This window comes from Mobula birostris, chromosome 9, assembly GCF_030028105.1.
Source record: "Mobula birostris isolate sMobBir1 chromosome 9, sMobBir1.hap1, whole genome shotgun sequence".
NCBI classification, from domain to species: Eukaryota; Metazoa; Chordata; class Chondrichthyes; order Myliobatiformes; family Myliobatidae; genus Mobula; species Mobula birostris.
The window spans coordinates 49,538,211-49,553,110 of NC_092378.1; the positions used below are offsets into that span (position 1 = coordinate 49,538,211).

At 45.7% G+C, this 14,900-nt stretch overlaps 1 protein-coding gene across 5 annotated transcripts in view; it reads right to left on the reverse strand.

The window, feature by feature from the left end:
- large1 (LARGE xylosyl- and glucuronyltransferase 1) overlaps nucleotides 1-14,900 on the reverse strand; it is a 442,193-nt gene that overhangs the window by 175,214 nt on the left and 252,079 nt on the right. For all 5 annotated transcript variants that reach the window (XM_072268022.1, XM_072268024.1, XM_072268023.1 and 2 more), the window contains 2 exons: nucleotides 12,624-12,910; nucleotides 9,345-9,427 (listed from right to left, as the gene is read on the reverse strand). In XM_072268022.1, coding sequence (XP_072124123.1) covers nucleotides 9,345-9,427; nucleotides 12,624-12,910 — 370 coding nt within the window. The remainder of the gene's footprint in view (nucleotides 1-9,344; nucleotides 9,428-12,623; nucleotides 12,911-14,900) is intronic.

Genomic DNA, 14,900 nt, shown 5'->3' on the forward strand with positions numbered 1-14,900 from the left:
TGGGAAAAAGCCTCTGACTATCCACACGATCAATGCCTCTCATCATCTTATACACCTCTATCAGGTCACCTCTCATCCTCTGTCACTCCAAGGAAAAAAATTCTTATTTTTCTCAGAAGTGAAGTCTATCGCAGCTGGTATAATAATTAGTTGCAAGTGTGGAGGTTGTGGGTTGAGACCTGACTTAATTCCTAAAGCCTAAATTATCCATTTTTGGGGCATTAACTGTAACCCAACTGGAAAATATACTAGTCTGTTCTTCCTTCAAGTATCACCATCAAAACTCAATAACTATATTCATTGGCACCAAGCGACTGCTAATTATGCTGCGCATTTTTATACAAGAGCTGTAGAAGGTTATGGTGGAGAACTACAGCAAGTATGAGTGCGCTGGTAAAGAGGGGGTGTGGTCACAACGACATTGATAGATACTTCCATTTCTGAGACAATGGGAAAACAGAAACCTGAGAATTCTGGGCAGAAGATCTATCCTGGGCCCAACACATTGATGCCATCCTGAACAAGGCATGCCAATGGCTATACTGCATGAGGAGATCCTGCATGTCACCAAATATTCTAGGAAGTTTCTACAGATGTACAGAGAAGAGCATTCTGACTGACTGCATCACTTCCTGCTAAGGAGGCGTCAATGCACAGGATTGAAAGAGACTGCAGACAGCTGCAGACTCAACCAGCTCCATTATGGGCAGAACCCTTCCCACCAGAGGACGTCTTCACAAGGCATTTCCTCAAAAAGGTGACACCCATCACTAAATACTGTCACCATCTCGGTTCTGGGACATGCCCTCTTGTCATTAAGCATCGTGGAAAAGGGACAGGAGTCTGAAGATGCACACTCAATGTTTTAGGAACAGCTTCTTCCCCTCTGCCATCAGATTTCTGAATGGTCCATAAACCCATAATACTTTCTCACTATTCTCCTTTTGTTCTAATTTTTTTTTATTGTAATATGGGAAATTTTTTTGTCTTGCACAGTACTGCTGCCACAAAACAAATTTCATGACATACATCAGTGATAATAAACCTGATTCTGACTCTTCTTACGAAAGAACCAATGTTCTTAAAGTGTCGGAGCTGCAATGGAAGGGTGAAATATATGTTTAAGATGAAAATTTTCACATCTTTATGGTGTCTCGAAGCACTTTATAACCAATGGAACATTTTGAAATGTTACGACACAAAAAGCAGCAGTGAAGTGTCACCTGGCAACACCCATAAACAGGACAGGATATAACCAGATATTAACTGGGTAGCACAGCAGTATAGACTCAGCCACTAGAGTGCCAGTGATTGGGTTCAATTCCAGCCGCTGTCTGTAAGCAGTCTGAATATTCTCCCTGTGACCATGTAGGTTTTCTACGGGTTGTCTGGTTTCCTCTCGTATCCTAAAGACTATGGTAAGCAATGGATCTGCTAGCTGGTGCTGCAAGTGTGGCAATACTTGCAGGCTGCCCAGCGCATTCGTCTTGTTGATCTGATTTGAAGCAAATGACGTATTTCACCTGTATGCTTCAATACTTTGATGCACACGTGACAAATAAAACTGATCTCTAACAGCAGGGCGAAGCCAGGGGAACCTTGGAGTGGTATGGTTGCAGAGCAGTTCGCGTGAAGTTATTCCAGCACAAACAACCTGGGTTCAATTTCACTGCTGTCGCTACAGGGTTTGCACATTCTCCTTGTGACCATGTGGGTTTCCTCTGGGTGCTCTGGTTTCCTCCCACATTCCAAAGATGTGCAGGTTAGTAGGTTAATTAGTCACATGAGTGTAATTGGGCAACATGGACGTGTTGAGCCGGAAGGGCCAGTCACCACGCTGTATCTCTAAAAATAAAAATAAAAATAAATAAATGGATAAGCAAATAAAAGATAATCTAGTTTAGTTATGAGAGATCAGGACACCCGGGAGAGTTTCCTGCTCTTCTTCATGGCGATTTCTTGCAGCAGAAAAAGAGCAACCGGGTTTTCAGCTTAACAACTTTTTTGAAATAAACTGGAATTTGAACTTGCATTTTATTTGGATGTCAACATTTGATGTTTTGAGGCTATCAGATAAAGGTGCAGAAGAGAGTGAGTGCTTCGAATATACAGAAGAGAACTGGAAATGAGGCAAGGGGCCAAATAACCATTTATTCCAACACCTAAAATACAGAGACAACTGGAAATAATTGGCAGTCCAGTAGCAGGGGCAAGTAACCAGTCTAGTTGGGTGACAAAACTCCCACCGGTGTCTGTACAGAGACAGTGGACGTCAGTAAGAATGGGTTTAGCTGTAATTTTTAAGTTTTTAAGTTTGAAGATACAGCACAGTAACAAGCCCTGGCAGCCCAATGAGGCCACACCAACGATTTACGCCCATGTAATGAATTAAATACAGGTTGAGTACCCCTTACCTGAAATACTTGGGGCTAGAAGTGTTTTGGATTTAGTAATATATAATAAGATAGCTTGGGATCGCCAAGATTTCCAACTCTGAATTTGTGCCACCGGTAAGCAGTCTTTGTCTTACACTTGTTCATCACACACATATATATTTAACAGTAAAAATTATTCCATACCATTAATATGATGAAAATATAATGTGTGCAGGGTAACAAAAGCAGCACAGCAATGTCAGGAGACTACCTGAATCAGCTTTTGAAGGAAAACAAACGGTAAATTTTCAGTGTCAACCTACAGTGCTGCGTTTTCATTAAAATGTTAGAGTATACACTGTACTTGTAAAGCTTTATGTAAAGTATAAAGACAATCAGCATTTTAGACTTGTTCTGTTGTTACATTTTCATCAGCGATAATCTTCACAAACCCATCAACTGATTTCTCTGCTCCATCATGATCAGCAGACGCTTTATCTTTAGAATTTTTAAAATCTTTAAAAATTGAATGCAATGTCTTTTCTTAAATTTCTGCAACCAGCCTGCTTAATATTCACAAACAAGCTTCAATTTTCAGTTCATCGTGATAGATCTTTGCTTGTTTCATGATCGGCATACCATTAAGTAGCATGTGCTCACTCTGACGCTGCAAATCCACTCTATCAATACATGCTGGAGATCTTCATTTTGCGCTTTATGCAGTGCTTTTCATTTCTCATTAACTTCTGTTCATTGCATTTGTGAGGCCTCTTCTCAGAGCTGTCTGTGGTACGCAGAAACCTTTGCAGCACCTTATGGAAATATCCATTTGTGGCATCATACCAATGTTCAAAAGAATTTTGGATTTCAGGTTTCTGGAATTTCAGTTAAAGGGTACTCAACCTGTATATCTTTGCAAAGTACAGACTTGGAGTTTCCAAAGACAGGAAACCGGAGCAACCGGAAGAAACCCACGCAGTCACAGGAAGAACGTACAAACTTCTTACAGATAAAGCGATAGCACTAACCACTACATTACTGTCCTGCCTGATCACCTCAAGCACACCAGCCAGCCAGCACAAGGAATGTCTGAATGGTAAGGTATAGGAACAAATGGAAGAGGGATGAAAAAATTGTACAAGGTCAGGGAGCCTGAAACATTAACCACTTCCCTCAGCATAGACACTGCCTGACATGCTGTTTACTTCTAGCAACCTCTGTCTTCGTTTCAGCTTTCCAGCATCTGCGGGCTTTTTCTTTCCTCGCTGTATAACTGAGGTTCTGTGACTGAGGGATATGTCTCTGAAGTGGGGAAAAGGAATAATGTGCGACCCTGAAGCATAAATAAGCAGAAAGCACCAGGTGTTTTCTGAGCCAGCATGGTCAAGACATCTCAGCTAATGTAACTCTTAGGCATTTGGTTCATTATTGTCACATGGACCGAGATTTTACATGCCTTCCACACAGATCATTGAACAACATCAGTGAATTGAGTTAGTACAAGGGAAAAATGAGTGGCCATTATGGTGAGGCACCCGGGTTAGGAAAAAGAAAAGAGATGAGAGGAAATCCTCAGATGTTACTGCCTGGTCGGCTCTGGTTAGCCGAGGAACATGATGTGGGTGAAAGTAGTTGTCTAATCTGACTGCCCATCACTCAATACATGTTGCTGAGCCCTCCCCTCTCGTGAGGAATAGAAAGACAACAGAATATTAATCATCACTCCTAGAATTGGTGCAGAGAGATGAAACACAGTGTGACAAGAATACACATAAATTAAGATGTTAGCTGGCCTGGGCTAGCACCAGTGGCATCAGCAGTTGGTCTGCCACCTGTCCTCAGGGGAGGGAGAGATAAGGAACAATGAAGCAGCATCTGGAGATGTGTAATGAAGGAGCCATCGGTCTGGGTATTGTCAAGATTGGCTCCCGTTTTGAACCCTGAACTGTTTGAAGTGATGGACAGGCGATCTGGAGATGTGTAATGAAGGGACGGGAGAGAGAGCTGTCTAGAGCGGCTCCCCCTTTGAACCCTGAACTGTTTGAAGTGATGGACAGGCGATACCCCAGCAGGGGGATAAAAAGGGACAGGTTCGCTAAGGCAGCACACACACGACACCCAAGGTAACGAGACCCTGGAAGCGGTGCGCCTCTCACAAGTCGGTGGGAAGCTCTTGGATGGCTGATCAGGGGATCAGCCTCAAACGCACAGGGTGGAAAGGTACGATCAGCGGGAACCCGGTGTGTGTCCACCCTCGCTTGGGTGCCGGGTTCACTGCAGAGGATCGACCGCGTCTGGAGGAGGGGTCACAGTCAGTGACCTCAGGTGACATCACAAAGGACCCACCCGAAAGCTGCTTGTGAGCAATATCGCCGGTCTGTGAGTGGAAGCCGTTCTGAATGATCAGTCGTTCTCGTTCTCTCTTTCCCTCCCCCCCACGTTGTCCATCGCCATGGCAACGATTACTGCGAACTGAACTAAATTGGACTGAACTTTGTGTCACTTTGAATTTGGTCATTTACCCCTAGACAACGATAGAGCTTGATTGATGCTGTTTTCTTAATTCTGTGCACATGTGTGTTTATCATTGCTGAACTGTTGCATTTATTATCCTTTTGATTACTGTGTTGCTTGTTTCTTTAATAAAACTTTCTTAGTTCTAGTAATCCAGACTCCAACTGAGTGATCCATTTCTGCTGGTTTGGCAACCCAGTTACGGGGTATGTAACATAAGTGGGGTTCTCGTCCGCGATTTTGAACGCTAAATTTGGGACGGAGTAAATTGATTGGGTTAAAATTCCCGAAAGAAAGAAAAGACAAACAGCAGAAATGGAGGCTGAGGAATTTATAAAGGCACCGACCTTGGAGGCATTAGAGGATGCCAGGAAATCGGAATTGGTAGCTGTGGCCAAACGGTTGAATCTTGCTAAGGGGAAGTCGGCAATGAGGAGAGAGGAGATACACAGAGCTATCGTAGAGCACTATGTATCTAAAGGTGTGTTTCCCCAAGGCGAGCTGGGGGTGGTGTCTATTGAAAAACCTGCTGGAGATGCGGTACAGGTGCAGCTCGAAAAACTGAGACTCGAGCACGAGTTCCGGGTACGGCAGTTGGAGCGAGAAGAGAAGGAGAGAGAGTTAGAAAGGCAGGAGAGAGAGAGGGAGAGAGAGAGGGAGAGACAGTTGGAGAGAGAAGAGAAAGAAAGGCAATGGGAAAGAGAAAAGAGAGAGAGACAGTTGGAGCGAGAGGAGAAACAGGGGGAAAGGGAATTTGAGCTGGAGAAGTTAAAGATAAGGGCCGAGCAGGGGCTCGTGCCGAACCAAGGTGGAGGGTTCCGGGCGACCCAGGAGGTTAGGCTGGTTCCCCCATTTGACGATACCGACATGGATCGGTACTTTCTCCATTTCGAAAAAGTGGCTATGTCAGGACTGGCCGAGGGATAAGTGGGTTGTTTTACTTCAGAGTGTACTGAAAGGGAAAGCCCAAGAAGCTTACTCCGCTTTGTCCGCGGAAGGTGCCTAGAGGTATGAGGTGGTAAAAAAGGCCATCCTCAGGATTTATGAGTTGGTCCCGAAGGCATACCGGCAGAGGTTCCAGAATGCACGTATTTGGAGTTTGCCCGTGAGATGCAGACATACTGTGAGCGTTGGTGCGTCTCAAAGGGGGTAGAGGGGGATTATGACAGACTGCTACAGCTGATCCTGATTGAGCAGTTTAAAGGTTGTGTCCCTGAGGGTATGAGACCCTACCTCGATGAGAAAGAGGCAGCCACGTTAGCCGCAACTGCTAAGTTAGCGGATGAGTATGCATTGATGCATAAAATGAAGTTTGCCCTGAGTAAAGGCTACCAGAAGGGTAGTCAGGACGGCGGGGAGAGTCTGTCAGAAAAGTCAGAAAGTAAGCCGGGGACTAGTGAGAAGGATAAGGTAGACCGGGAGCAGTCTGGCAGGAAATCTCCTGGGGTCGTCTGTTATAATTGCGGGAAAGTCGGACACTTTGCGTCCAGGTGCTTTGCCCCAAGGAAGGAGACGGGGAAAGGAAAAACGGGGGTTCTGAATGGCTGTATCGAGCTGTTAAGCGAACCGCTAGGGAAGGACAGGTCTGCCAAAGTTCAGGAAGGGCGCGAGAGGTTTATCTCGGCTGGATTGGTGTCAGTGAAGGAGGGGTTAAAACCAGTTCCAGTGCGGATCTGGAGAGACACGGGAGCGTGTCAGTCACTAATACTGAAGAGTGTATTAGAGTTTAGCTCAGAGACCCAGACTGGGAAGGTAAAGGTCAAAGGTGTTGGGGAAGGGACAGAGTCAGTCCCTTTGCACCAGATACACTTACAAAGCAACCTGGTCTCTGGACTAGTCACGAACGGGGTGAGGTCCAAATTACCGATGAAAGGCGTGGAAGTCTTGCTCGGTAATGACATCGCCGGGGGAATCGTGTTCCCAATCGTGAGATTGACAGGTCAGCCTGCCAGCAGTGAGGCCCCGCCCATGGACTCACAGGTTCATCATGGGGCTGCGGTGGTAAATTTAGCTGACACGTTTCTGCCAACCTTGTACGAGAAGGGGGTAGAAAATGAAAAGAAGGAGTGTAGTGAGACAAGAGGTAGTGAGGGAGCTGGGACAGACGTAGCAGTAACCAGGAAAGAATTTGTGCAGACGCGGGAGCGAGACGAGGGGCTGATGGTTTTGGCAGAGACAGCTCTCTCTGACACAGGCTTGACAAGGGAACTAGTAGGCTATTGTGCGGAGGAGGAAGTGCTAAGGAAGAAAGGGAGACCAAGTACCGTGCCCGCAGATGAGGAATGGGGGGTGGTGCAAAAGAGTTATGGGGATGAGGTTTTTAACATGGCCCACGAGGTACATTTTGCGGTGCTGGAGGAAACAGTTGGTGGAATCATGAAAGAGGTTTATCGGCTGTCCAGGGGGAAGAATGTTATTGATCATGACCGACGCGAACTGGGACGGTCACCGGTTTTTGATATGCTAACAAACCTAGTCGGGGTTAGCGTGGGAATCAATGAAGCTAGGGGCCCCCTGATAAGAGAAAAAAACCATCTTGAAAAGATTAGTATGGGATTGATCAGATGGGAGAAGGCTATTGTTTTGGCCAGGTCCACTGATAAGGTCTCTCCCTTAATCCCTGAACAAAGCGGCTCTTTAGAAGAAGTAATTAAACGACTCGCACCCGTGTGTTTGATTGTCCCGAGGCGATGCAAAGAACTGGGACGTTGGGTGATGTCTGTTACAATAGGCCAGCCTAGTAAACAACATCCATATATAATGAGTAATTCAGTGACTAAAGGGCTGATGAACACAGAGGTGTGTATTGGCAATTTAATACGGCTGTCTGAAGCCAGCTTGATAGTGAACCTTGAAAAAAATGAGTTCGGCCACGTGAAGGTCACTTACCTGGGAGTTGTGGTGACACAGGGGCAGCTGGCAGCGATGCAAGCTACAGTGCAGGCTATCTCTGACCTCCCAACCCCGACAGCCAAGAGGGCCCTCAGAAGGCTCTTGGAGATGGTGGGGTACTGTAGGAAGTTTTGCAATAACTCTGCGGTCACTACCCCTCCCCCTCCTACTAAGCCCTTGCGAGAGAAAACTGAGTCGGAATGGGACGACCCGTGTTACTGTGGTCCGGGACAAAACCAAATGAGAGGTTACATTGATCGCAATTCATCAGTATTTTTGGCCACTATGAAGTTTGCTGAGTTGGAGCCTGGTCTAAGGGATTATTAATAACACATATAAAAGGAACAGAAAATGTGATGACTGTCTGTCAAGGTGTTGACAACTTCAAACTCGCTGTGTTAGCCAAATAGCTGATAAAGATGTATATTTGTGTGTGTATCAAATAACGTATTCATGTTTGTAATTTTTACCTCCCGGTAAAAATCCTTAAAGGGGGGAAGTGTGACGAGAATACACATAAATTAAGATGTTTGCTGGCCTGGGCTAGCAACAGTGGCATCAGCAGTTGGTCTGCCACCTGTCCTCAGGGGAGGGAGAGATAAGGAACAATGAAGCAGCATCTGGAGATGTGTAATGAAGGGACGGGAGAGAGAGCTGTCTAGAGCGGCTCCCCCTTTGAACCCTGAACTGTTTGAAGTGATGGACAGGCGATACCCCAGCAGGGGGTTAAAAAGGGACAGGTTTGCTAAGGCAGGACACACACGACACCCGAGGTAACGAGACCCTGGAAGCGGTGCGCTTCTCACAAGTCGGTGGGAAGCTCTTGGACGGCTGATCGGGGGATCAGCCTCAAACGCACAGGGTGGAAAGGTACGATCAGCGGGAACCCGGTGTGTGTCCACCTCGCTTGGGTGCCGGGTTCACTGCAGAGGATCGACCGCATCTGGAGGAGGGGTCACAGTCGGTGACCTCAGGTGACATCACAAAGGACCCGCCCGAAAGCTGCTTGTGAGCAATATTGCCGGTCTGTGAGTGGAAGCCGTTCTGAATGATCAGTCGTTCTCGTTCTCTCTCTCCCTCCCCCCCACATTGTCCATTGCCACGGCAACGATTACTGCGAACTGAACTAAATTGGACTGAACTTTGTGTCACTTTGAAATTGGTCACTTACACCTAGACAACGATAGAGCTTGATTGATGCTGTTATCTTAATTCTGTGCACATGTGTGTTTATCATTGCTGAACTGTTGCATTTATTATCCTTTTGATTACTGTGTTGCTTGTTTCTTTAATAAAACTTTCTTAGTTCTAGTAATCCAGACTCTAACTGAGTGATCCATTTCTGCTGGTTTGGCAACCCAGTTACGGGGTACATAACAACAGCAACTTAAGCTGATGTATGGGATTAGAGTTTAAAGCCGTCTACCACCCCTGCTCCGATGATGACAGCTGAGTTTCTTTTTCTGCAGATGCTGCCTGATCTCCAGCATTTAACTGCAGTGACAAAATTGCTTGCAGTCGACACAAGCTGAAAGACTACTGAACGCTGTCATCCATACATACCGGTGAAATAGAACGGATTTCACGAGTGTCACAACATCACGACTGGCATTGTATCCCGCACACACAATTGCAATGTGGATTGTCTGAAAAAGACAAAAATAATTACATGGTTAGGTGAATCCCCTTTTTAACTCTTATGAAAGAGCTCATCCTTGCTGAAGTTTGGTTTCCTGGCATTGGCTACTTTTAGCTCTGTCAAGCACCTGCCTACCAATGACTGAACTTAGCAAGTAGAGTCACGCTATTTAACCACAACAAAAGACCCCTAATGTTATTCTCAATCATAGGTGTGCACTTCCCCTCATCACTCTGTGACTGGGGAGAAATCAGGAACAAATTCCATAGGGAACAGCCTTTCCTATTTATTCAGTAGGGGCCGAAACCCACTGCGTCTCTCGACTGCCACACTTATTGAGGTGAAACTGCTTAGCACTGAGTGGACCTGTGCTTACAGGACACTTTACACTTCGTGGTTCAAGACAGCAACAGGTGGAGCCTAATGCTACACAGTCAGCTGTGGGAACTGCATAATGACATTCCAATCTGCACAACCACGTGGACTTCAGGATGCCTCACTAGAAAAACAGAGACAATGATCCCAGTACGGACTGCTCTTCGTAGTAACTTAGAATCAACGTGGGAGTCATAGAAAAAGCATTAGAGCTGACATGCTCTCCATGCAGATTCAGTCTAATCAAATTCCACCTTGCTATCATAAGACATAGGAGCAGAATTAGGTCACACAGCACAGCAAGTCCACTCAACCATTCCATCACAGCTGACTTATTATCTCTCTCAACCCATTCTCCTGCCTTCTTCCCGTAACCTTTGAAGCCCTTACTCATCAAGAACACATCAACCTCCGCTTTAATTATTTCCAGTGACTTAGCCTCAACAGCCATTTGTGGCATTGAATTCCGCAGATTTACCACCTTCTGGCTGAAAAAAAAATTCCTCATCTCTGTTCTAAAGAAATGTCCCAGTCTAAGGCTACACCCTCCGGTCCTAGACTCTCCCACTGCAAAAACATCCTCTCCACGTCCACTCTATCTAGGCCTTTCAATATATAATAGGTTTCAATGAGATTCCCCCCTCATTCTTCTAAGCTCCAGCGAGTACAAGAACAGAGCCAAGAAAATCTCCTCATATATTAACCCTTTCATTCCCAGGATCATTCTCATCAACCTTCTCGGGACCCTCTCCAATGTCAGCACAACCTCTCTTAGATAAGGAGCCCAAAGTGCTTAGAATACTCAGAAAACAGATTCCTGACCAAGAGTCTTTCATCTCACCATGAAAAGGTGGGGTGTACATCATTTCACTGTGTCTACATCTATTTGTTCTTCGATATTCTTCAACATCCCTCACAAAACTTTGCTGCATCTGACCCATTAACATCAGTATGTGACTAGCACAGTGTTTCTGGTAACACTCTGGCTTTGGGGTTTGACTTTATTTTGAAAAAATGAAGCAAATTATTGCTGCTGCCATTTAAATGTTATACTTATTCCCACCACCACCTGCTCCATCAAGAATCTTCTGTCCGAATCGAGACGGAGGCTGTAGGTCTGCCTTTAGCATCACGAGCAGACTTGGAACCAGAGTAGACTCAGGCGTGCAAGAAGAAGACTTCATTGTTGGAAGAGAACAAGAGGGTTCAGAAGAAAAACAAAGTTTAGACACCTCAGGGAGGTGTCTAATTTATCAGGGCCTAGTTGCAGGAAAGGCCAATGACATTTTTGCCAAATCTGACTCTTCCTTGAAGTCAGCTTATTCAGCAGGGACGAGCAACCTCAGTGCCACCTGTAAACTAGTTACCTGACCGGAGCTGGTTATTCTCCACTAAGCCAACCAATGCAGTTTAATGATAGGCAAACAAGTCAACACTGGTTATTTAGCAGGTCAAGCAGCACCCAGAGAGGCAAAAGCTATCTGTCAAATTTTTGGGTTGAGATTCTGCACCAAGATGAGAGGGAAAAGGAAAGTTGCCTATATGTAGCTGGCAAACTTTCATCTCCTCTTTCAGTTCTGATGCAGGGCGCTGAACCAAAATGTCGACTTGTACCCTTTACCTTCTCAGAGGCTGCTTGACTGCTGAACTGGCTTATTCAACAAGGAAGGATGAGTCTAGGAAACATAAAATTGGTCACAATGGCACTGATCGTTCTGTAATTAGGTCCATAGTAACATCAGGGTCTGTGGTAAACATACTTGCACATCTAATTAAACCCTGAACTAGTTGAATTCTTCTGGCCTTTATTTTTTTGGTCCAATGACTGCAGTCCCAACCAGTTGTTCCTCATTCACCCAACTAAAACCAGTTATCCCCTACTCTTACAAGTGCTTCCATCTGGAGGAAGCTGTAGAAATTGCAAGCAAAGATGATCAAGCTGTCCTAATACCACATCCATCACCCAGTCTCAAGGGCAGTCTATCCTGGACATCAAAAGCAGCAGCAGTAATCAATCAATGTGCCAGTGCGGAAGATCCCTGCATCACAACATCACTCCACTTGTTGAGAACACACTCATTTCCTCAGCAAACCTCAAAAGGAGGATGACAACCAGTGAGAACATACGCAGGCTGCTTCATTCCTTCCAGAGCCAGGCCCTAGGTGTTAATCCACCTGCCTTACGCTTTGAAGGGCAGCTGGCAATCTGAATCATGCTCGTGGTTTCAATTGTTGGCAGATACTAAAAGCTTTCAGATCAATGCTCTGCATACTAAATGGGAGAAGCATCGAGGGAGCTTGGTTCCAGAGGAGGTTGCAGATGGTTGAAGTACAACAAAAGGATTACAAAAACAGCAACACTGGGAATGGTTTAACAGGAGGAGGATGGGAATCTACTTCAGCTGATTCCCTTTAGCCCTCTTAACCACCCATAGCACATTGCTTGTCTGATGTTGAGTTGGTTAAGTCAGTTAAAGTGCAATGATTCCTCTGGGGGGGGGGGGGCTAAAAGAAAATCAGGGAAAGGGGAAAGAAAAATGGGAAAATTATAGAAAAGGGCAATAAATGTGAGAGTTTTCTCATTACATTTCTGTTCTAGTAGAAGTGTTTAAAGGGAATAATTCTGTAAATTTTTGTTGAAAAAGTGAGAAAGCATTTGACGATAGACAAGGATTGGAGTGTGTTAGCTATGATCTGGCAGAACACAGTATGCCAAATGCCTCGTGCTCCACGTTACACTCTAATATTTCTGTTTAAAATACAGAAAGGACACGAGGGAAGATAGATGTCTCATGCTGAAACATAAAAAGGATGGAAGGTGGAGTTACCTCACACTTCTCCACAGTGGGCCGTCTGCCACACTCTGAGCCATTCCAAACCACGGCGTGGACCCCCTCATTGTCTCCGGTGCCTTCCTCTGTGGAATAACTCTTGGAATGGTTTCTGTGGCGATGGACCCTGTTCTGGGCGAGGCTGAGCTGCTTCCGAAGGGCGTGGTTTTCCTCCTCCACCTCTCGCACGCGAACCTCTAGGGATTCCCGCTCCCTCTGGTTGAACACATATTGAGGGCTGTTTGCAGGGGCTTCGTAGGGAGTTAGCGAGACAGGCTTTGCATCTGTACACCAAAAAGGAGAAAAGACACAAATAAGATCACAGGAGGGAGTAAAGCTGTGAAGATTTCTGTCAGAGTGAGACCAAATCTCATCTTAACATGTCAGAGACAGAAATCAAATGTTCCAGAAACATCAGCACTCTTTTACTTCCTTTCATGAATCACACATTGCAAATTTCTACAGCACTTGAGTTCCACTGCTCATCTGACCATCCGTCTCCTTCAGTTTTCTCTGATTCCCATCTCTCCGCCTCTTCTTTTGGCCCTGCTTACTTATGTCAGCCCTTCCGATCTTGCCATCTCTGCTCCAGAATGATCAGTACTCAGCAGAGGCGTCAGACATCATCTTAATGAATTCTGAGCTTGGTATGACAAAATGCTCCCTCTTGCACCACCTCCACCGTGCCCATCTCTTTTGCAAGACTGTCCCAACTCCGTATACTGACTCAAAAATTCCAGATTCACCTGACCCCTTTCTCTGGTTTCTTACTCTCTTGTCTGACTTTATTTCTGACATGACAAATGACATTCTTATTTTTTTGCACTTACCTCACCGAGGACCAAGCCTGGTATCAAAGCTATTGATAATGGAGGTGTGGTTGCAGACTGCCTAACTGGCCCTCAATTTCGTCGGTCAAATGTCAGCTCTTAGACACCTTCTTATACTTCCCACTGGACCATGACTTCAGCGGGAAACACGAGGCCATAGTCTTACACAGTAAGCAAACCTATTTTCTTGGGAGATTTTCCCTCCACAGCCTCCAGTCTTATAGTCACCCAAGTCATCACAGACCACTTCTACTGATCTACAAGCTGGCTGCTTAGCCAAACTCGTACTTCAGCCTGCCCTTTCTTTCATTTTTCATTCTGTTTCCACAGCTTTGATGCATCTCTGTTTCAACTGCCCTCATTAAAAGCTGGGATCACCTAGCAACGTGACCTCATTCTCCATAATTCCCGCCATCTTCAGTGGGATTCTACACCAAACACATTTTCCCCTCAATCCCCCAACTCGAAGCTTTCTGCAGGGATTGCTGTCTCTGTTACTCCCTTGTCTGTTCATCCCTCCCCTGCAAGTGGGACAAGTGCTATGCCTGTCCCTTTACCTCCTCCCTCACCACCATTCAGGGCTTCCAACAGTCCTTTCGGGTGAGACAATACTTCACCTGCAAGTCTGTCAGGGTCATCTACTACATCAGCTATTCCTGGCACGGTCTCCTCTACACCGGTCGATTTGGGGAACAGCTTTGTCAAACACCTTCCCTCTGTCTACAATGGATAGGTTTCCCTGGTGGCCATCCATTTCAATTCAATTTCCCATTCATATTACAACACATTGATAAATGGCCTCCTCTACTGCCACAATGGAGCCACTCTCGGGTTGGAGAAGCAACACCTCATATTCTGCCGGGGTCATCTCCAACCTGACGGCATTAACATCATTTCTCCAAGTTCCAGCAATTTCTCCCTTTTTCCCCGTCTCTCCTTTCTCAATCCCCGTTCTGGCTCCCCTCTTACCTCTTCTCCTCTCCTCACCTGCCTATCACTTCTCTCAAATGCCCCTCCTCCTCCCCTTTCTCCCATAGTCCACTCTCCTCTCCCATCAGATTCCCCCTTCTTCAGCCCTTTACCTTTCCCATCTGCCAGCTCGCAGCTTCATTTCATTTCCCCTCCATCCACCCACCTTTCCCCTCACCTGGCTTCACCTACTACCTGCCAGCTTGTACTCCTTCCATTCCTCCACCTTCTTATTCTGGCTTCTTCCCCCTTTCTTTCCATTCCTGATGAAGGGTCTTAGCTCAAAATGTTGACTGTTTATTCCCTTCCGTAGATGCTGCCTGACTTGCTGAGTTCCTCCGGTATAGTGTATCTATTACTCTGGATTTCCAGCATTTACAGAATCTCTCGTTTGTGGCCTAACCAATCTGTAATATTCTTTTCATTTTGCCCACCCCTCCTCATCTTCACTACATAAATTAGTCTCCTTCTCTCA